The sequence below is a fragment of the Mastacembelus armatus genome, chromosome 13, assembly GCF_900324485.2.
Source record: "Mastacembelus armatus chromosome 13, fMasArm1.2, whole genome shotgun sequence".
Lineage (NCBI taxonomy): Eukaryota > Metazoa > Chordata > Actinopteri > Synbranchiformes > Mastacembelidae > Mastacembelus > Mastacembelus armatus.
Window position 1 is genome coordinate 20,096,088 of NC_046645.1, and position 22,022 is coordinate 20,118,109.

The 22,022-nt window shown below is 38.2% G+C and overlaps 6 protein-coding genes across 6 annotated transcripts; all 6 read left to right on the forward strand.

Annotated features, from left to right (window-relative positions):
• On the forward strand, positions 1 to 984 carry LOC113134815 (olfactory receptor 2AT4-like). Its single transcript, XM_026314341.1, has one exon. The coding sequence runs from the start codon at positions 1 to 3 to the stop codon at positions 982 to 984; it is 984 nt and encodes a 327-aa protein (XP_026170126.1).
• A 2,447-nt stretch (positions 985 to 3,431) lies between these two features.
• LOC113134825 (olfactory receptor 2AT4-like) lies at positions 3,432 to 4,478 on the forward strand. The gene has a single exon (XM_026314355.1). The coding sequence runs from the start codon at positions 3,432 to 3,434 to the stop codon at positions 4,476 to 4,478; it is 1,047 nt and encodes a 348-aa protein (XP_026170140.1).
• A 4,504-nt stretch (positions 4,479 to 8,982) lies between these two features.
• Positions 8,983 to 9,951, forward strand: LOC113134832 (olfactory receptor 2AT4-like). Its single transcript, XM_026314365.1, has one exon. It carries the CDS (start codon positions 8,983 to 8,985, stop codon positions 9,949 to 9,951), a length of 969 nt encoding a protein of 322 aa, XP_026170150.1.
• Positions 9,952 to 11,748: 1,797 nt separating this feature from the next.
• Positions 11,749 to 12,701, forward strand: LOC113124212 (olfactory receptor 52E8-like). The gene is given in 2 exon segments (XM_026296744.1): positions 11,749 to 12,052; positions 12,055 to 12,701. Coding segments are annotated over 2 exon segments (951 nt in total).
• Positions 12,702 to 17,347: 4,646 nt separating this feature from the next.
• LOC113134838 (olfactory receptor 52Z1-like) lies at positions 17,348 to 18,331 on the forward strand. The gene has a single exon (XM_026314378.1). The coding sequence runs from the start codon at positions 17,348 to 17,350 to the stop codon at positions 18,329 to 18,331; it is 984 nt and encodes a 327-aa protein (XP_026170163.1).
• A 2,433-nt stretch (positions 18,332 to 20,764) lies between these two features.
• LOC113124277 (olfactory receptor 52E8-like) lies at positions 20,765 to 21,718 on the forward strand. Its single transcript, XM_026296891.1, has one exon. It carries the CDS (start codon positions 20,765 to 20,767, stop codon positions 21,716 to 21,718), a length of 954 nt encoding a protein of 317 aa, XP_026152676.1.
• Positions 21,719 to 22,022: the final 304 nt, after the last annotated feature.

Sequence of the window (22,022 nt, forward strand, 5' to 3'; positions counted from 1 at the left end):
ATGTTCGACACTAATGTAACAAGAATAAGAGATTTCCTCATCGTTGGATTTCCTGGACTTTCACCAGAGTATTATGGACCTGTGTCAGCCCTGTTTTTCGTACTCTTCTTGGCTATAGCTGCAGGAAACATTTTCATTTTAGTCTTTGTTAAATGTGAAAGATCTCTTCACAAACCCACATATCTCATCTTTTGTCACTTGGCATTAACTGACTTAGCATTTGGGACTGTTACTCTACCAAAGATCATATCAAAATATTGGTTTGATGACAGCTTTATTTCATTTTATGGTTGCTTTGTACAAATGTTTTTTGTTCATTTTTTAGGTGCAGCTCATTCTTTCATCCTAATGGTGATGGCTCTTGATCGATTTATTGCAATATGTATTCCACTGCGTTATCCTGTCCTAATCACAAACAACACCATATCTGTGCTCTGTGGGTTTGCTTGGTTCATACCTCTGCCTTTAATGGTATCTTCTGTACTCCATACTCTGACTTTATCTTTCTGTAAATCAAATGTCATTGCTCAGTGCTATTGTGACAACACTTCTATTAGGAGTCAGGCATGTGGTGATGTTTACATTGTTGCAGTCACATCTCTATCCAGAGCCATGTTTACTCTCTTGGTTCCTCTTGCATTTATCTTGTTTTCTTATATTTCTATTATTGTGGTTATTATTAAAATATCCAATGCTGCAAGCCGCAAAAAAACCTTATCAACCTTTACCCCACAGATATTCATTACATGTCTTTTTTACTTTCCCAGGTGTTTTGTTTATGTGACTGCTGTTGTTGAATTTTCCTTTAGTTTAGATGTTCGCATTTTATTGATGCTCTTGTACAGTGTTTTTCCTGCTGCTGTAAATCCAGGAATATATTGTTTCAAGACTCAAGACATCAAGCAGATGTTGATAAAGAGGCTCAGGAAAACTAAAATTGCAATAGAAATAAAACTTTCATATAAATGTCAAACTGATTGGTAAGGCAGAATGTACACAATAACCCAACAGCAGAATTAGGAGCAACTCCATCTTCACAATTGGACCTACAGCTTTTACTGCTTTCCTCAGTCATGACTTTGTGACAAAAAATAAGAAAAGAACAAAAATGCGGCTTTTCTATTCATTGGACATAAATACGTAAATATAAAAATCCATTTGTGTATTTATATTCAAAGATGCTCAACGAGCTTTGTGTATGTTTAAAACAAAGAACAAAATTCATATTCCAAAGACTGCAACTTTGGCAAGTACACACACTATTTGTTTAACTGAGGCTGCTGACACTTAATACTGGAGAGGGTTGAACTTTATTCAGTCAACCATTTGACACACTACAGTCTGAAATGTGCACTTACCCACAGGCTGAATTACCAGAATAGGCAACTGTGTTAGGACTCAGCTCTAGCTAGACCCAATGGCAATTTAATCAGCTGCAAAATTATTTGTTAAAAATGCATGGATCACTAAACCACATTTTACATTAAAAGAATGAGGTAGTGCAATACCTGAAACTCTGCTTACTGTGTTTAGTCTTTTTTTCCCCTTATGTTGGGTACAATGTAATATCAGTGATTACCTGTAAAAAAATAAAATAAAATGATGTTTAGTTGTACAGTTGATCTGGATGCTGCTCAGATTCTCATCTGGTCCATGTCTAACAGCTAATGTGTCCAATGAGCAGTCCACTTTTCTTCTCAAGTCATGAAATGCATTTTAAAATAACCAACATAAAAAGGGCAACATTAGTTTATATTAAATAAGTAAAAAAAACAAAAAAACATTGAATTTGTGACAGAAATATCACTCAGTGATCTAAACACATACATTTATAGCATTAAATATTGCTTCAATGTATGTGGATAAATTAGCTGCAGTCCATGGAAAAGATACGCATTGACGGAAGTTATTACAGAACCACATGAACGTCTCTTTGTGTGTTCCAATTGCTCCATTTATTTCTCTTGACAAGAAATGTGCCAAACCACAGTGAAATGAAAAACAAAATATGATAAAGGACATGAATTCTTTTTGTAAGACCTTCTCAGTGTAGAGGTTTTTGGACTCACCTAGTCCCTATGTTAATGTAGCACTACACATGGTTAATATTTGGCTAATATTAACATTAACACTCATCTCGACACACATTTAATAATCAGCAGAAGTTTTATTTCCTTGTTTGTTTCTTTAAAACTTTCCATCTACTCTGGAGAGCAGTGAGTGATTTAGAAGATGGATAAACTCATATTTAGAAAAAAAAATCATGTTTGAATTCTGCTTGAGATGAGAAGCTAAATCATCTGCTAACAGACCTATCAACCTTGAAGAAAGTCTCTGGGTAACACTTATGGGGGCAGGGGAACAACATTGCCAACTTTTTGTGTGCTTTAGAGTGAGAAATCTCATCAGCCTATTTAGATTTTAAAATACCAACTTTTCGGGAACTAATTCTTCATGATAGCAACATGTGACTGAAAGTATCTTTAATGTTGCATATACATCCACAGCACTTCATGATAAATGATCTTACTTTTTCATCAATATCATTGCAGTGCCAACATTTTCCTAGTTTGACTCAGCTGTTGTTTGCATCTTCTGGTCTAATTCTAAGTGTATTGTAGATGATTTTAGTTTCTTCCAAAAAGCAGCATGGCATAGATACATTACGATAGTCAGGAGGTCAAGTGGCTAAATCAACATCTGAACATGAGATATTCATAGGAATATAAATACTTATCAAGTGTTTTACTTATCAAGTGTTACGCTTTTTGAGTCCACAAATGCTGAGAGTCATCAAAATAAGATTTTGAATTAGGAAAGCAATTACTTTTTTGTCCATCTTCCACATTAGTCTATGTTCAGTTGTTATGCGTTGATGAAAAATTTAAAATATTTCCTCAATGTTTTCGTATCAAAAGTTTTTTTTATTCTGACCTTTTATTTTCTTCCTGAAAAATGGGTCATCAATGAATATTTTAATTGTAGTTTTAGTTGACAGAATTAACCCATACAAACATAATCATGGAAACAATAACATGAAAGATGAGGCAAAACAACTATTCTGTAATATTGCTGCATATCTGTTGTGGCTGTATGCCATTGACTGGAAATTGAATCCTGTTGCACTGCACATGTCATCTGCAGCCCTTTGGGATAGACATAAATATAGTATTAAACAATGTGCCAAGCAGATATTAGGTGACACTACAACAACAACTGATTTTTTGTAAGTTTCACAAGGTAAGATAACACTAAGTGACAGACAACTGATTACTCTGTAGTGACTCATGCTTTCTTTGCTTTTGTTTAAATAACTGTAAATAGTTGGTTATATTATCCACATTTTCAGGTGATTTAGCATTTATCACAGATGGTCTAACTTACCCAGTCACTGCTCTTTATCTGAGTTGTTATTGGGAATTCAGCTGAATATGTTCGACACTAATGTAACAAAAATAAGAGATTTCCTCATCGTTGGATTTCCTGGACTTTCACCAGAGTATTATGGACCTGTGTCAGCCCTGCTTTTCGTACTCTTCTTGGCTATAGCTGCAGGAAACATTTTCATTTTAGTCTTTGTTAAATGTGAAAGATCTCTTCACAAACCCACATATCTCATCTTTTGTCACTTGGCATTAACTGACTTAGCATTTGGGACTGTTACTCTACCAAAGATCATATCAAAATATTGGTTTGATGACAGCTTTATTTCATTTTATGGTTGCTTTGTACAAATGTTTTTTGTTCATTTTTTAGGTGCAGCTCATTCTTTTATCCTAATGGTAATGGCTCTTGATCGATTTATTGCAATATGTATTCCACTGCGTTATCCTGTCCTAATAACAAACAACACCATATCTGTGCTCTGTGGGTTTGCTTGGTTCATACCTCTGCCTTTAATGGTAGTTGTTTTGCTCCATGCTCTGACTTTATCTTTCTGTAAATCAAATGTCATTGCTCAGTGCTATTGTGACACTATTTCAATTAGGAGTCAGGCATGTGGTGAAGATGTTTTCACAATTGCCGTCATTACTCTGTGTATAGCAATGTTTACCCTCTTGATTCCTCTTGCATTTATCTTGTTTTCTTATATTTCTATTATTGTGGTTATTATTAAAATGTCCAATGCTGCAAGCCGCAAAAAAACCTTATCAACCTTTACCCCACAGATATTGATCACATGTCTTTTTTACTTTCCCAGGTGTTTTGTTTATGTGACTTCTGTTGTTGGATTTTCTTTTAGTTTAGATGTTCGCATTTTATTGATGCTCTTGTACAGTGTTTTTCCTGCTGCTGTAAATCCAGGAATATATTGTTTCAAGACTCAAGACATCAAGCAGATGTTGATGAAGAGGCTCAGGAAAACTAAAATTGCAATAGAAATAAAACTTTCATATAAATGTCAAACTGATGGGTTAGGCAGAATGTACACAATAACCCAACAGAATTATCCTATCCCAGACAAGTTTGTGACATGAAAGACAACTGCATCTTCACAATTTGACTTCCAGCTTTAACTGCTTTTCTCCAGTCGTCTCTTTGTGACAATGATGTGGCTTTTCTACTACTAAGAAATAAATACAAATATTTAAAAATCTTTGTGTATTCAAGTTTACAGAAGCTCAACAAAATATACAAACATTATTTTTCAAAGAATGCGGCTTTGGCAAGTAACCACTCATATCAGAGTTGGTTAAACTTCACCCATTCAATCTCTATAGTATGTGCTCTTAGCTACAGGCTGAATTACCAAAATGTGGAAATGAAACAGGACTTCCAGAGGCAACTTAATCAGCTGCATTTTTTTTCCTCTTGGTTAAAATGTTTGGACCTCTAAAACACATTTTACATTTAAAAATGTGTTGTACCTGCTGTGTTTATTTTTTTTAGTTTTTCATGTGTGATAGGATTAAATGTCGTTGATTACCTGTGATAAAACAATGTGGAGTTCGTTTGACTACAGCTCATATTCTCTTTGTCTCATCTGCTTCATGTATATTAAATAAAAATAATGCAGGTGTGGCAGGAATATCCCTCAAAAATACATTTACATCTTTCAATTATTTGTCTTTGTGAGACACCTGCCAGAACACAATGAAACACAAAATACATGCAAAAAGACATGAACTCTTTTCATAAGAAATTTTCAGTATAGAAGACATTGAACTCGCAGTCCCTATGTTAATCACTATAAAACACGCATCTCAAAAGGTACCAATCAGTTGAAGTTCTATCTGGTACTCCTTGCAATTTGTTCTCTATTAATTTGGTTAGGACATATACTATTTGAACAATTTAACTGTTAAACTGTATGTTACCTCTGCCTTGCTGTGACTCTTGTAAACTGAGCTGCCACAAATGCCTCAAATTAAAAAAAAACAAAAGGCGACACTTGTCAGCCTCACACTGGCATGGTTTTCTTTTTTGAGCCAAGTTTTTTTTTTCTTATAAATGATTGCTGTGTTGAATTTTATACTGGATGAAAACATTTTTGATATTACATCTCAGGGCCACTATAATGCTCCAATGTACTCCAAATCCTTTTCAACCCCATGCCAAATACAATCAGATTGCAAAGATAATTTCTGGGTTTCATTTATTGGGAATATTACTTCTAATTCAATAGGTTTGCCATCCTTCAACTGCACAGAAGTTATAGGAAGTAGGTTTCAGGATGTATGGTTGGGTGTAAATCATATTTTTACATCAGGCACCAGTGGTTGCTTGTTTAGTGCAGTCTTAAACACTTAATGCATGCAGTATTGACTTTCAATGTGTATGGAGGTCAGAGTCTTTCTCTAATGCTTAGCAGTATTAGGTTTTGTTTCAATGAACCCAGGTTTGCAGGTTAATGACCTTTTTACCGCACAAAAGTAAAACTTAAAACTAAAGTATTTACAGAATTCAGGAGCTGGACACAGGGAACAGGAGACTTGAGAAGGTTTTCCCTCTCTCTATCCACTCACCCCAAAACCGGTCAAGGCAGATGGCCACCCAAACTGAGCCTGGCTCTGCTGGAGGTTTTTTCTTCCATTAAAGGGAGTTTTTGCTCTCCACTGTCGCCATGTGCTTGCTCAAAAGGGATATGTTGGGTTTTTTGTTTTTTGAAAAGTGCTTAGGGATGATTGTATTGTGATTCGGTGCTACACAAATAAATTGAATTGAATTCAAGGGTGACAGGTATCCAGGAATGCAGGAGCTGGATTAGAAGACACAGAACCAAGGAACGTGAGACCAGGGACACAATGATAAATCAAGTGAACACAATGTTTATTTAGTTAACACACTTTTTTTTCTGAAAGATTTTCAGGGCATGTTGTTCAGAAAAAGCAAGCTGCCCTGTCATCTGAAAATGTATCATATCAAAAAAAACAGGTTTGTCTGTTTGAGCAACTGGCTCAGTGCAAAGAAAGAAATAATGGGAACTTGTCCTTATGTTCTTTTTTTGTTTAATAGACATGAACAAGTTCTTTGAAAAACATATCTACCCTCTTTGAAACATGTCTATGTTCTTTATGCTGTATGTTTACAGTAGTTTCACTAATAATAAACATACATTTGCATAAAGCATCCATGTTTGTCCATGCCCATGTTGATTAGTGTTTTGGACTTCCAGTTTATGGACTTTTATTTTGTGTCTGGTTCCTGTTTTTCACCTATGTAGATCTAGGTAGCTTTATGTTCATCAGTTAAGATTAGTTTCACCTGTGTTAGATTAGTCCTTTGTTCCTAGTACATGTATACCTCCTGATTTCCTTTGCTCCAGGCTGGAGGATTAACTAGTATTGTTTGTCCTGTTCTGATGCCGAGTGGCGACCCTTAACTGTGTCTTTCGTGTGCAGAGTGCACTTGGGTCCTCCTTCTCCTGCCACCCACACACCATAACAATTAGGGCATTAAAAACTTGAGAAGTATTAATTTAAGATACATTTAGAACAGATAAAAATGTGCAATTAAGTTGCGATTAATTACAAGTTAACTCATGACAATCATGTGATTAATCACAATTAAATATTTTAATCAACTGACAGCCCTAAAAAAAAAACAGAACAATGAAAATATAAATAAAAGAAACATGTTTTTCTTGTACCTTCTTGAGTCTTTTACTCTGTATGAGCTCCATTATGCTGCTTATTTCCAGTTGAAGATGTTTCTCAGAGACCTGTTTTGTTGACTTAAGGGCAAGTGGTTTTTTGTCACAAAGATCGCCAGAGGACTATTCAGCTCAGCATTTCTAGTAGTAAGTTCAGAAAAGAGAGTAGTCAGGAAAATGGCATTCTCTATTCCATCTGACATGGCCAGAGTTTCCCCTGCCAGGGTACTCCTCACCACACGTCTAATTTTCTTAGATTGCCAACAAAGAGGGGAAAACTTCCCTCCTTTTCCCATGGGAACAAACAAAGTCTCCCCCCCTTGTGTGCCCCATCAGTCTGATAACATTGTAATCAGCACAAACTGGGCTACAATAATATGTGAGCAGCATGTTTATACATGATTGTGTTTTTGAGAAAACAGTGTTTATGCATGGTTAGTGAAAAACAAAACTCCCTGCTGAACGTGCCTGACTCCATCTGTTGGTGGATCACTGACTTCCTAACAAACAGGAGGCAGCATATGAAGCTAGGGAAGAATGTCTCAGACACCCGGACCATCAGCACTGGAACCCCCCAAGGCTGTGTACTTTCCCCTCTGCTCTTCTCCCTGTAAACAAACTGCTGCACCTCTGTCCACCAATCTGTCAAGCTGGTTAAGTTTGCGGGTGACACCACCCTCATTGGACTCATCTCAGACAGAGATGAGTCTGCCTACTGGAGGGAGGTGGACCATCTGAGATCCTGGTGCAGCAACAACAACCTGGAGCTGAACGTCCAGAAGACAGTGGAGATGATCATTGACTTTCGGAAAGTCTCGGTTCCACTGACACCCCTCACCCTGACAGACACCCCAATATCTACTGTGGACTCCTTCCGCTTCCTTGGCACCACCATCACTCAGGACCTCAGGTGGGAGCCGACCATCAGCTCCCTCATCAAAAAGTATTTTTTATTTCACTGCACCTTACTTTATTTTATTTTACCTATGCTGCTTATTTAGGACACTTAAAATATGTTATATGTTACTCATCATGTCTATGCTCTTATGTATGCACCAAAACAAATTCCTTATAATGTGAACCCCTCACTTATTTGGCAATAAACCTCTGATTCTGATTCTATTGATTCAAAAAAAAAAAAAAATCCAGGCAGTATTAAATTTGAAACAATATGTATTTTGTAATACAAATAAGTCATATATTAACATAACATCTATGAAATGGCATATTTTGTGGCCCAGCCTAATAGAACACAAGATAGAATATAGAATATATATATAGATACAGAATATAGTTAGAATATAGCTTTAAATAAAAATAAAAAACATGTATTGATATGATTTCATTTATTTGTATGATATCTAATTTGTTTTGTTTTGCTTTCTTTTAGTTTCTCATATGGTTTAAAAAAAGTAAAAAGAAAAATGTTACAAGCTGGTGTCTGAATTGCTTTCATGCTGTTTTGATATAGTTACTCCTCAAGATGTATCCACTATTGAAAATGGAGGAAAAAGTCTTTGAGTCACATCAAGGTCCTTTGAGAATATGTCAAAGGCGTTTCAAACATGATGAAAGGTTGATATTACCTGGTATACATTGGAATGAGACTTCTTATCCTGAAAGTAGGAGCTGTATTCAGTATGAGCTGTATTGAGTATGAGAGAGCATCAGTCACCAGACAATACTTCATGCATCAGCTGCCAATGTAAGTGACTTTCAAATTCGGAGCATCACTTTCAGTAACTAAGTTTTTGTTATCTCTGTCAAGTTGTAAGCTATGTTGGTTTGATACTCTGCAAATATCTGTAATGTCTAAAAAGTGCTTTTACCTTTCAAGTCTTTATTTCATATCTTGGTTATGAGAGATTGTTATTGTAAACTTTAAAAAAATGACTGCCAATTTTACAAGAGTGAAAAATTTCTTCATCCTTGGTTTTCCTGGACTTTCATCACAGTATTATGGACCTGTGTCAGCTTTGCTTTTTTTAATCTACCTAGCTATTGCAATAGGGAATATTTTCATTTTAGCATTTGTTGCATATGAGAAATCCCTGCAAAAGCCAACATATCTGGTCTTTTGTCACCTGGCACTTAATGACTTAACATTTGGCACTGTGACTCTCCCAAAGATCATATCAAAATATTGGTTTGATGACAGTGTTGTTTCATTTTATGGATGTTTTACACAGATGTTCTTCGTTCACTATTTAGGATCAGTAACATCTTTTATTTTGTTGGTGATGGCTCTTGATCGATTTACTGCAATATGTATTCCACTGCGTTATCCTGTCCTAATCACAAACAACACTGTGTCTGTGCTCTGTGGGTTTGCTTGGTTTATACCTCTGCCTTTGATGGTAGCCGTTGTATTTCATGCCCTCACTTTACCTTTTTGTAAATTAAATGTCATTGCTCAGTGTTACTGTGACCACATTTCTATTACAAGTCAGGCATGTGGTGAGGATGTTAAAATAGTTGCAGTCACTTCTCTGTGTATAGCCATGTTTTGTCTTTTAGTTCCTCTTGCATTTATCCTGTTTTCTTACATCTCCATAATTGTGGTAATTATGAAAATGTCTAATGCTGCAGGCCGCAAAAAAACCTTATCAACTTGTACACCACAGATTTTCATCACATGTCTCTTTTACCTTCCCAGGTGTTTTGTTTATGTGGCTAATACTTTTGGATTTTCTTTCAGTTTAGATGTTCGCATTTTATTGATACTCTTGTACAGTCTTTTCCCTGCTGCAGTAAATCCAATCATATATTGTTTCAAGACCCAAGACATCAAGCAGATGTTGATGAAGAGGCTAAAGAAAGCCCAAATTGGAATAGAGATAAAACTTCTATATAAATAAAAATCAAGTGAAGCAGAATGCACACAGTAGCCTAAGATCAGGATTGATCTGTTCCAGACAGGGTTGTGACAGTAAAGACAACCCCAGCCTAACAATTTTTCTTCACACTCAACCTCCAACTTTTCCTGCTTTTCCCCAATAATATTTTCTCTTCTGACCTCTCTTCTTTCTTTCACATTGAATAACGAAAGGACAAAGCTGTATCATCTACTATTTGGACAAGTATATACAAATTTAGAAATTACTATCTTTACTTCAGGCTAAATCACCAAAACAGGCCTCTTGCTGCACAGCATGTCAATTTTATAAATTGCAAGTTTGTTTAAAATGTATTGATCAAAAAACTAATAAAATAATGACTGTGAGGCATCATCTGTATTACAAACTCCATTTGTGTTTTTTCTTTAAATGGCTTGTAAGGAAATGTCAGGTATTACCTGTGATGAAATGATGATGAGATGTACAGTTGATCTGGCTGCCAGTCACATTCTTCTTGCAGTTAGTTTCATACATAATCACACACTTTCTCTGTCATTCCAATTACTGCTCCAGTTATTTGTCTTTGCATGAAATCCATTGTGTTAGTACAAAAAGAGTGACAGGCGAGCTATGTGTGCACAATGAGGCACCGGCCAACTTCGACTCCTCCGGCCATGAAAAAGTGGCTCTGCTGACTGTTCAAAAACAAGGCACTGCTCCTTTAACATGAGCTGCAAGAAGTGCAATATAAAAGGATCACAGTATTCTGAATACATCAGCAAGTAAAGTACATTTGATTACCAGAAATCCCCTTGTGCTTTTTTTTCCATATAACATACTAGAAGTCACTGAAACATGCAAACAATGCTCTAATTATTAATAGGCATCTCTTAACATTTGACAGCTGAAATAGCTTAACTCTTTACTCAATTTGCAAAAAATAACATATTAATTCCTACAAGACTACCTCCATACCTGTGGTACAAACCAGAGTGACAGGTGAATGCTACTAACCTGCAGCACGTTCACACCGAGGCTAACGTAGCATGCTAGCGTTAGCTTTTTCCAGTCTGACGCTAAACCCACACATAAAAACTTTCGTGGCAATAAACGGACATTACACAAAACATTTTGCAACAGTTTGGTCCCATAAAGTAAATGAATAATAACTTATAAGCGGAGCTCGGATATGCTGTGACTCACCAGCCATGAAAAATGGCTTTGAGCGCAGCGCGCTCCGACGTGCTTACGTCTTTACGTCAGACGCCGTCAGACACACACACACACACACACACACACATATAGGTTGGACACTAAAATAAGAAGGGGAGGTAGGGAGTTGTGAAATACATGTAATACATGTTTGTATTACATCATATATCATCATGCAACCATAATATGCTCCATAATATTGCTGCATATTTCTCATGGCAGTAAGCCACTGGCTGGAAATGTAATACTATTACATTATTATTACTATACTTACCATGGCATTTGCAGTCCTTTGGGATTTCCCTGTGTGCATAAAATTAAGTATCACACAAGGTACTAAGCAGATTCTAGGTGGAACTACAGTGAATTGTTGTAGTATGTTCATGAAAGCCGATCTGCTGTAATATTCACAAGGTAAGATAAACATTTTTCAATCACACAATATAAATTACTCTGTAGTGGCTCATGCTTTGGTTTTGTTTGCATACTACAGATTTGTAATATTAAGTATTATTACTTCTCCATGCTATTTAGTATTTTTCTCAACTGGTCACATGTAACTGATTCAATTTCTGTATTTTCTGTTTAATAAGTTATTGTGTGAATATGTTCTACACAAATGTAACAAGGATAAAAGACTTTTTCATCATTGGATTTCCTGGACTTTCACCAGAGTATTATGGACCTGTGTCAGCCCTGCTTTTTGTACTCTTCTTGGCTATAGCTGCAGGAAACATTTTCATTTTAGTCTTTGTTAAATGTGAAAGGTCTCTTCACAAACCCACATATCTCATCTTTTGTCACTTGGCCTTAACTGATGTAGCATTTGGGACTGTTACTCTACCAAAGATCATATCAAAATATTGGTTTGATGACAGCTTTATTTCATTTCCTGGCTGCTTTGCACAAATGTATTTGTTCATTTTTTAGGGGCAACTCATTCTTTCATCCTGATGGTGATGGCTCTTGATCGGTTTATTGCAGTTTGTGCCCCGCTGCATTACGCAGCTCTTTTTACAAATACCCCAGTTACTGTGCTTTGTGGTATATCATGGGTTATGCCAATATCATGGATGGTGGGTGTAGTGGTAGATGCTCTTACACTGCCTTTCTGTAATTCAAACATAATTGTACAGTGCTATTGTGATCATATAGCAATAACATCACTCGGATGCGAGAGGGTACGTGAAGTTCAAGTAGTTGCATTTGGTCTTGCTATGCTTACCTTGTTGGTGCCTCTGGCTTTTATTATTGTCTCTTATTTTGTCATCATTGTTGTTGTTATGCGTATGTCCAGCAGTGAGGGCCGATTTAGGACTCTGTCTACCTGCACACCACAGCTTCTCATCACATTTCTGTATTATATGCCAAGATGCTTCATGTATCTGGCAAATAATGTGGGATTCACTTTTAGTCTTTCAGTTCGTATTGTTATTGTCATGTTATACAGTCTTTTACCTGCTGCTGTCAACCCCATAATTTACTGTTTCAAAACTAAAGATATCAAAGAAAACCTGAGAAAGAAATTATTCATTAGGAAAATTAATATCAGCATCTGAACTGGTTAAAACTCTCTCCATCTTAAAGGGGACACATGAGAAAAAGTGAAATGTGTCATATTCCTGTGAGTTTTACATTTAAATGTTTCTGTTAATTGTTAAGGCAGTGATTAGGATCCTAATTGTAATTCATGAAATCTTCTTTGAGCCAAGTTAAAAATCATGTACTGCAACCCTTTTTTGTTAGTAGCTGCAAAGTCGTGCTTTGCTTTAAACTGTTTAATATCTAATATTTATTTTAAATATTTATATTTTTTGTGCCTTGTTTTCTTTAATATATTTTTATTGGTTATTTCAGAGTTTCAGAGTACTTTGTAACTAAATTACTTTTAACATAAAGAAATGTCTCTCTCTCAAAAACACACCTCAAAAGGCAAATATCTTTAAACAGCAAAATATAAATCCTGAATGTCCATAGTGATCTTATAAGTATAGTTAATTTAAGGTTGGGATTTTTTTTTATTAGTGTCTGTGTGGAAGTTATTATGTTAAGATATGAAATGTATTTATCTTCATATATCATTAAAATGAACCAACTGTGATATGTGTCCATATTCATGAGTAGTATAACAGCACTTTTAAATAAAGTGACATCACTGACTGAAATGAACTTTTCCTGTAATTATGTTCACTAGATGGTGCTGTTCTTTTGAATGCAAATTCTCTTTAAATAATTAGTATAATATAGGGTTTGTTCATCTTACTTTATTATTGTCTACAGTGAGTACATTTACTCATACTGCATTACAAATTTCATGTAGTTGTACGTCACTGGAGTTTCCACTACATTTCAAAGTCAAATATTGCACTTTGTACTCTGTCTGACAGAGTGACTTTTCTGACAGACTTTGTAAATTAAAGAATTCATCCCCTTCCAGTTTTCCTGCAGACTTATGATATTTTTGAACAACTGATATTTGTAGAATATGATAACCTTCAGCAGATTAAGTTATACACAGTTCATAAAATACTGAATCCTCATTTAATATTGAATTACACCAGAAAAGTTCAATGTGTACATTAATGCATCAGTAATATCAACTCAAAGATGTAATATTATAATGGCATTATTATTTAGAGGCACAATTTAGTACTTTTACTTTTGATACATTGTACATTTTTCTATTTATACTATATGTTTTCTTGACTAGGCTTTGAATGCAGTTCTTCTACCTGCAGTGGAGCTTTTTCACAGTGGGTTTTTGCTAGGTTTACTTACGTAGAGCATCTGATTCCTGCGTATGTCCATCCATCCAACCATCCATCCATCTTCTTCCACTTATCCGGGGCCGGGTCGCAGGGGCAGTAGCCGAATCAGGGATACCCAGACTTCCTTCTCCCTGCACACTTCCTCCAGCTCTTCCGGGGGGACACAGAGGCGTTCCCAGGCCAGTCGGGAGACATAGTCCCTCCAGCGTGTCCTGGGTCTTCCCCGGGGCCTCCTCCCGGTGGGACATGCCCGGAACACCTCCCCAGGGAGGCGCCCAGGAGGCATCCGAAACAGATGCCCGAGCCACCTCAACTGACTCCTCTCGATGTGGAGGAGCAGCGGCTCTACTCCGAGCTCCTCCCGGGTGACTGAGCTCCTCACCCTATCTCTAAGGGAGCGCCCGGCCACCCTGGAAGCTCATTTCAGCCGCTTGTATCCGCGATCTTATTCTTTCAGTCATGACCCAGAGCTCATGACCATAGGTGAGAGTAGGAACGTAGATTGACCGGTAAATCGAGAGCTTCGCCTTCCGGCTCAGCTCCTTCTTCACCACAACGGACCGGTACACCGACCGCATTACTGCTGCCGATGCCCCGATCCGTCTGTCAATCTCACGTTCCGTCCTTCCCTCACTCGTGAACAAGACCCCGAGATACTTAAACTCCTCCACTTGAGGCAGGATCTCTCCCCTGGCCTGGAGATGGCAAGCCACCTTTTTCCGGTTGAGTACCATGGCCTCGGACTTGGAGGTGCTGATTCTCATCCCAGCCGCTTCACACTTGGTTGCAAACTGCCCCAGCACACGCTGGAGATCCTGGCACGATGGAGCCAACAGGACAACATCATCTGCAAAAAGCAGAGATGAAATCCTGTGGTCCCCGAACTGGACTCCCTCCGGTCCCTGGCTGTGCCTAGAAATTCTGTCCATAAAAGTAATGAACAGAACCGGTGACAAAGGGCAGCCCTGCCTGAGTCCAACGTGCACTGGGAACAGGTCTGACTTACTACCGCCAATGCGAACCAAGCTTCTGCTCCGTTTGTACAGAGACTGGATAGCCCTCAGCAAAGGGCCCCGGACCCCATACTCCTGGAGCACCTCCCACAGGATGTCACGGGGGACCCAGTCAAATGCCTTCTCCAAGTCCACAAAACACATGTGGACTGGTTGGGCAAACTCCCATGAACCCTCAAGCACCCTTGAGAGTGTGTAGAGCTGGTCCAGTGTTCCACGCCCAGGACGGAAACCGCATTGTTCCTCCTGGATCCGAGGTTCGACCACCGGCCGGATCCTCCTCTCCAGCCCCCTGGCATAGACCTTCCCCGGGAGGCTGAGGAGTGTGATCCCTCTGTAGTTGGAACACACCCTCCGGTCCCCCTTCTTAAAAAGAGGAACCACCACCCCGGTCTGCCAATCCAGGAGTACTGTCCCTGAACGCCACGCGATGTTGCACAGGCATGTCAGCCATGACAGCCCAACAACATCCAGTGACTTAAGGTACGCGGTGCAGATCTCATCCACCCCCGGTGCTTTGCCACTGAGGAGCTGCCGAACTACCTCAGTGACTTCGGCTTGGGTGATGGATGGATCAGCCTCCGAATCCCCGGCACCTGCTTCCCTTATGTAAGACGTGTTGACGGGATTGAGGAGATCCTCGAAGTATTCCTTCCACCATCTGACAATATCCCCAGTCGAGGTCAGCAGCTCCCCACTTCCACTGTAAACAGTGTTGGTAAAGCACTGCTTCCCCCTCCAGAGGCGCCGGACGGTTTGCCAGAATTTCTTCGGAGCCGACAGGTTGTCCTTCTGCATGGCCTCACCGAACTCCTCCCATACCCAAGTTTTTGCTGCCTTCACCGCCTAGGCTGCAGCACGCTAGGCCCCGCGGTACCTCTCAGCTGCTTCAGGAGTCCTACAAGCCAACCAAGCTCCATAGAAGTCCTTCTTCAGCTTGACGGCATCCCTTACCTCCGGTGTCCACCACCGGGTTCGGGGGTTGCCGCCACGACAGGCACCCGAAACCTTACGGCCACAGCTTCTAGCTGCCGCAACGACAATGGAGGTGGAAAACATGGTCCATTCAGACTCAATGTCCCCAGCCTCCCCAGGGATCTGGTAGAAGCTCTCTCAGAGGTGTGAATTAAAGACCTCTCTGACAGTGGGTTCGGCCAAACATTCCCAACAGACCCTCACAGTACGTTTGGGCCTGCCAAGTCTGTCCCGCTTCCTCCTCCGCCATCGGATCCAACTCACCACCAGGTGGTGATCAGTTGACAGCTCTGCCCCTCTCTTCACCCGAGTGTCCAAGACATACGGCCGAAGGTCAGATGACACGACTACAAAGTCGATCATTGACCTCCGGCCTAGGGTGTCCTGGTGTCATGTGCACTGATGGACACCCTTATGCCTGAACATGGTGTTCGTTATGGACAAACTGTGACTAGCACAGAAGTCCATCAACAGAACACCACTCGGGTTCGTATCGGGGAGGCCGTTCCTCCCAGTCACGTCCCTCCAGGTTTCACTGTCGCTGAGCGTTGAAGTCCCCCAACAGAATTATGGAGTCCCCGGTAGGAGCACCTTTCAGACTCCAAAAAGGCCGGGTACCCTGCACTGTTATTTGGCCCATAGGCCAAAACAACAGTGAGAGACCTATCCCCGACCCGAAGGCACAGGGAAACGACCCTTTCACTCTGGGGGGAAAAGTCCAACACGTGGCGGCTGAACTGGGGAGCTATGGGCAAGCCCACACCAGCTTCACACCATTCGGCCATTGCAGTGTGTTTGCCCTGGTCAGCCACCGTAGATTACAGTTACAGTAAATATTATACATTATACAAACACTTTATTATCATTTCAATGAGTTATAAATCATATATTTGATGTTAATATACTGCTAACAAATGCTAAATATTGGGACTTAAGGTAAAATGTTCCGTACTAAGTAAAAGTGGCAGACTGCGCCAGGAAGAAAAACTAAAGGTTTAGTTGAAAGTGAGTGTATTTTCAGACTCTTAAGGCTCTTTCTTATGCTGAAGTTCATGCTAATTTTTCTATGGCAAATGTAAATCCCCAATAACCCCAGTTAGCTTAACTCAGCGCAATAGATGAAACCAGGTACACACTTGTTTACTCTGACTTGAAACATGGGACTTGGCTCCTCAGAGTGTTAATCCCTAGTCTCTGTTGGAAACATTTATACAATATAAGATGTCAAGCTTGTTAATGAAACCAGAACATAGTCTTTCATTGTCCAAAAGGAAAGATGTACTGACACGTTTGTTGAATATCCTTTAATTTATTAGAAGTTTGTGTCCTTTCTTTGACATTCACATATTACAGTGAACTCCTACTTACTGCACTAATATTAGTTTATGGCTTGTTTGTTTTACTTAATTTTTATTTCTCTTTAAAGATTGTTAATGTGTAAAGGCAATTATGACATACATTAATATTACAACAATCAAAGATTTCATTATCACTGGATTCCCTGGACTTCCATCTGAATATTATGGACCAGTGTCTGTTCTTTTTTTGCTCATTTTCTTAGCTATTGTGGTGGGAAATGCTTTCATTTTAGTTGTTATCATATGTGAGCGGACTCTTCACAAACCGACATACTGGATCTTTTTTCACCTTGCACTGACAGACCTCACATTTGGCATTGTGACCCTTCCAAAAATTATTGCCAGATATTGGTGGAATGACATGAAATCTTCATTTGGTGCTTGCTTTACACAAATGTATTTTGTACATTCATTAGGAGCTATTAATTCTTCAATTTTAATGATTATGGCTTTGGATCGCTTTGTCGCCATATGGCTTCCTTTTCGATATCCTGTTTTGATCACAAACAAAACAGTTTGTATTGCTTGTAGCCTGTGTTGTGTTGTGACATTTATACGTATGTTGGGACTTGTGCTGCATGCCTTAACTTTGCCTTACTGCAACCTTAACGTCATTACACAATGTTATTGTGATCATATATCAATAACTCAGCTGGGATGTGGTGAAAATGTTACATATGTTAAGTATGTTGCTCTTATAAATTCTTTATTCAGTCTGTTGGGTCCCTTAGCAGTTATCATTTTTTCTTACTTTGCTATTATAATAGCTACTCTTAAAATGTCTCATACTCAGAGCCACCACAGAGTGATGTCCACGTGTGCGCCTCAGATTTTTATTACCTGCCTTTATTATGTACCAAGGTGTTTTGTTTACATTGCTCACAATTTGGGGTTCAGTTTAGATACTAATGCTCGTATTATTATTACAATGACGTACAGTCTCATACCTTGCATTGTTAATCCATTAATATATTGTTTCAAGACGAAGAACATTAAAGATGCTTTGATTCAGAGATTTAAAAATAGAAAAGTAAGCATTGCATTCCAAATTGACCATAAACACAATATGAAATAAAGATTTGCTTCGCTGGGAGAGTAGCTTATGTGGTGTTTGTCATAAAGATGCAATTTAAGATGGTCAAGGAAATGTTTTGTGAACTTCATTTACCTAAAAATCCTGATGATAGTTTTCATATTTACTTATCTCAATCTATTTATACTGAGAGCAGTTTTTACCAACCACAGACATATATCTCGGAACTATTCAGTAGTGTAAGAACTTTATATTTATGTATAAATGCTGCAAATTGTAAAATACTTATACTTAAAAAGAAAAAGACAATATTTTACATTTTACATACTACTAGATTGGTGGAAGCTGTGGAGACCAAAATTAATGATTAAAACATAACATAAATAGAAATTCCTAAAAATGTAACATGTAGTGATTTTGAGTTTTACTAAAGCTCTGTATGTATGTGATAACTTGAGTTTCATGTTTCCAGGACCTCTGGTTGTAGAAGCCTTTTTATGTAAGAATCTGGTAAGAATCTCTTCTAAAATTAAGTACAAATTTTTTACTTAAGGAAAAAAGTTAAAAGTTAAAATGTTTTTTTAGCTGTCACGTTGACACTGCACCAGAGCCACAGAGGAATGTTACCGTACACCTAATAGCATTGATCAGAGCCATGTTATAGAGATGAAGATATTACATACGTGGAATTAAATTTCACGTTAGAAGTTATCCTACTTACAGATGCAAATGTGTTGAATCTGATCTCAATAGGTAACCCTTCTCTTTTGCTAAAATACATTAAGAAAAAAATGTTTTATTGTTTTACATTGGACAACATGATGGCTTAGTGGTTAGCACTGTTGCCTCACAGCAAGAAGGACCCAGGTTCAGTGTGGAGTTTGCATGTTCTCCCTATGCTTGCATGGGCTCTCTCCTGGTACTTTGACTTCTTCCACAGTCTAAAATCATGTCTGTCAGGTGATAAGTGATTGGTGATAAATCTGAATTGCCCATAGGAGCATGAGTGTGTGAGGTTGTTTGTCTCTATGTGACCCTGCAATGGACTGGTGACCTGTCCAGGGTGTACTCCTGCCTTTCACCCAAAGAGAGTTGGGATAGGCTCCAGCAGATCCACGTGACCCTAATTAGGAATACATGGGTATAAATAATGGATGGATGGATGTTTTCTATCTTAATAAATGTAAAACGCTTTAAATCAATAGTGGAAGAAGTGCTGAGATCCTTTACTTAAATTCCATACTCTGTGGGGAATCTAGGCTGCAACCACTGGTAGCACTGCCACAACTCATGACTGGAGTTTTGAAACAAAATAACTCCCCTGCATTGGGGTCATAGAAATAGTAGTGCTCGCTTGACTGGGATTTTAATTGGGCCCAAATCTTCCAGAGAGGAGTGTTGGACCAGCTTGCAGTGATTGAATAAACAGAGCAGACTAGAAGCTGAGTTACTGTCAGGGAGGAAACTTGAGGACTTGGTAGAGACAAAAGGGTCAGGATGAGGTTGACTGGTGGTTCTGTGAACTGAGATTGAGATAAATTGGTTAGGATGCAGAAAAAAGGCTGGTGAAGAGGAGTAAGAGGCCAGAGATAGTCTGGAGCCTGAGGAGGAAGGTCCAGATGTAGGAAGATATTCAGACAAGTGCAAGTGGCTTGAAAGCTGAGGGGTCTGACAAGAGACATTCTGGCACTGTGGGAAAAGTGGCTGGGGTTTATTTAGCAGAGCAGTAAGGACATAACAAGACACAGGTGAGCTCATTTACACGAAAAAGTCAACAAACAAAAAAAGCGTGGGGCCTGAAGTTGGTTTAGATCATAACAGATTCACATCATATTCTTACCCTTCAAATCAGTCAGTGGCTTCTCATGTCCTGTGGAAACAGATCACTCCCATTTAGCTAGAAAAAAAGAATAAAGGTGAAACAGACTCCAGAATGCAGCTGGAGTCACTGCTTCAAGAGCCATCATGCACAGATGCATCTAGGACATGGGCTACAACTGTCACATTCCTTGTGTTTTTCTAACCGTCTGTGTAATATATTATCATGCAACCTGCTCCATAATATTGCTGCATATTTTTGATAACTGTAAGACACTGACTGGAAACGTAGCACCTTAACGTAGAAACGTAGAACCCTAGTGAACATATTATCTGCAGTCCTTTGGGATTTCCCTGTGTGCATAAAATTAAGTATCACACAAGGTACTAAGCAGATTCTAGGTGGAACTACAGTGAATTGTTGTAGTATGTTCATGAAAGCCGATCTGCTGTAATATTCACAAGGTAAGATAAACATTTTTCAATCACACAATATAAATTACTCTGTAGTGGCTCATGCTTTGGTTTTGTTTGCATACTACAGATTTGTAATATTAAGTATTATTACTTCTCCATGCTATTTAGTATTTTTCTCAACTGGTCACATGTAACTGATTCAATTTCTGTATTTTCTGTTTAATAAGTTATTGTGTGAATATGTTCTACACAAATGTAACAAGGATAAAAGACTTTTTCATCATTGGATTTCCTGGACTTTCACCAGAGTATTATGGACCTGTGTCAGCCCTGCTTTTTGTACTCTTCTTGGCTATAGCTGCAGGAAACATTTTCATTTTAGTCTTTGTTAAATGTGAAAGGTCTCTTCACAAACCCACATATCTCATCTTTTGTCACTTGGCCTTAACTGATGTAGCATTTGGGACTGTTACTCTACCAAAGATCATATCAAAATATTGGTTTGATGACAGCTTTATTTCATTTCCTGGCTGCTTTGCACAAATGTATTTTGTTCATTTTTTAGGGGCAACTCATTCTTTCATCCTGATGGTGATGGCTCTTGATCGGTTTATTGCAGTTTGTGCCCCGCTGCATTACGCAGCTCTTTTTACAAATACCACAGTTACTGTGCTTTGTGGTATATCATGGGTTATGCCAATATCATGGATGGTGGGTGTAGTGTTAGATGCTCTTACACTGCCTTTCTGTAATTCAAACATAATTGTACAGTGCTATTGTGACCATATAGCAATAACATCACTCGGATGTGAAAGGGTACAGGAAGTTTATGCAGTTGCATTTGGTCTTGCCATGTTTACTTTGTTGGTGCCTCTGGCTTTTATTATTGTCTCTTATTTTGTCATCATTGTTGTTGTTATGCGTATGTCCAGCAGTGAGGGCCGATTTAGGACTCTGTCTACCTGCACACCACAGCTTCTCATCACATTTCTGTATTATATGCCAAGATGCTTCATGTATCTGGCAAATTATATGGGATTCACTTTTAGTCTTTCAGTTCGTATTGTTATTGTCATGTTATACAGTCTTTTACCTGCTGCTGTCAACCCCATAATTTACTGTTTCAAAACTAAAGATATCAAAGAAAACCTGAGAAAGAAATTATTCATTAGGAAAATTAATATCAGCATCTGAACTGGTTAAAATTGAATAAAGCAATGTGCAATGACCAAAATAACATTTGTTGATTCAAATGTATCATATTTCTCTGAAGCTACAAGAGTTTTCTGTTAATTGTTAAGGAGATGATCCTAATTAATAGTACTTTGCAAGTAATGATAGATATATTATATTATATTATATTATATTATATTATATTATATTATATTATATTATATTATATTATATTATATTATATTATATTATATTATATTATATTATATTATATTATATTATATTATATTATATTATATTATATTATTATACTCAAACAGCCAGC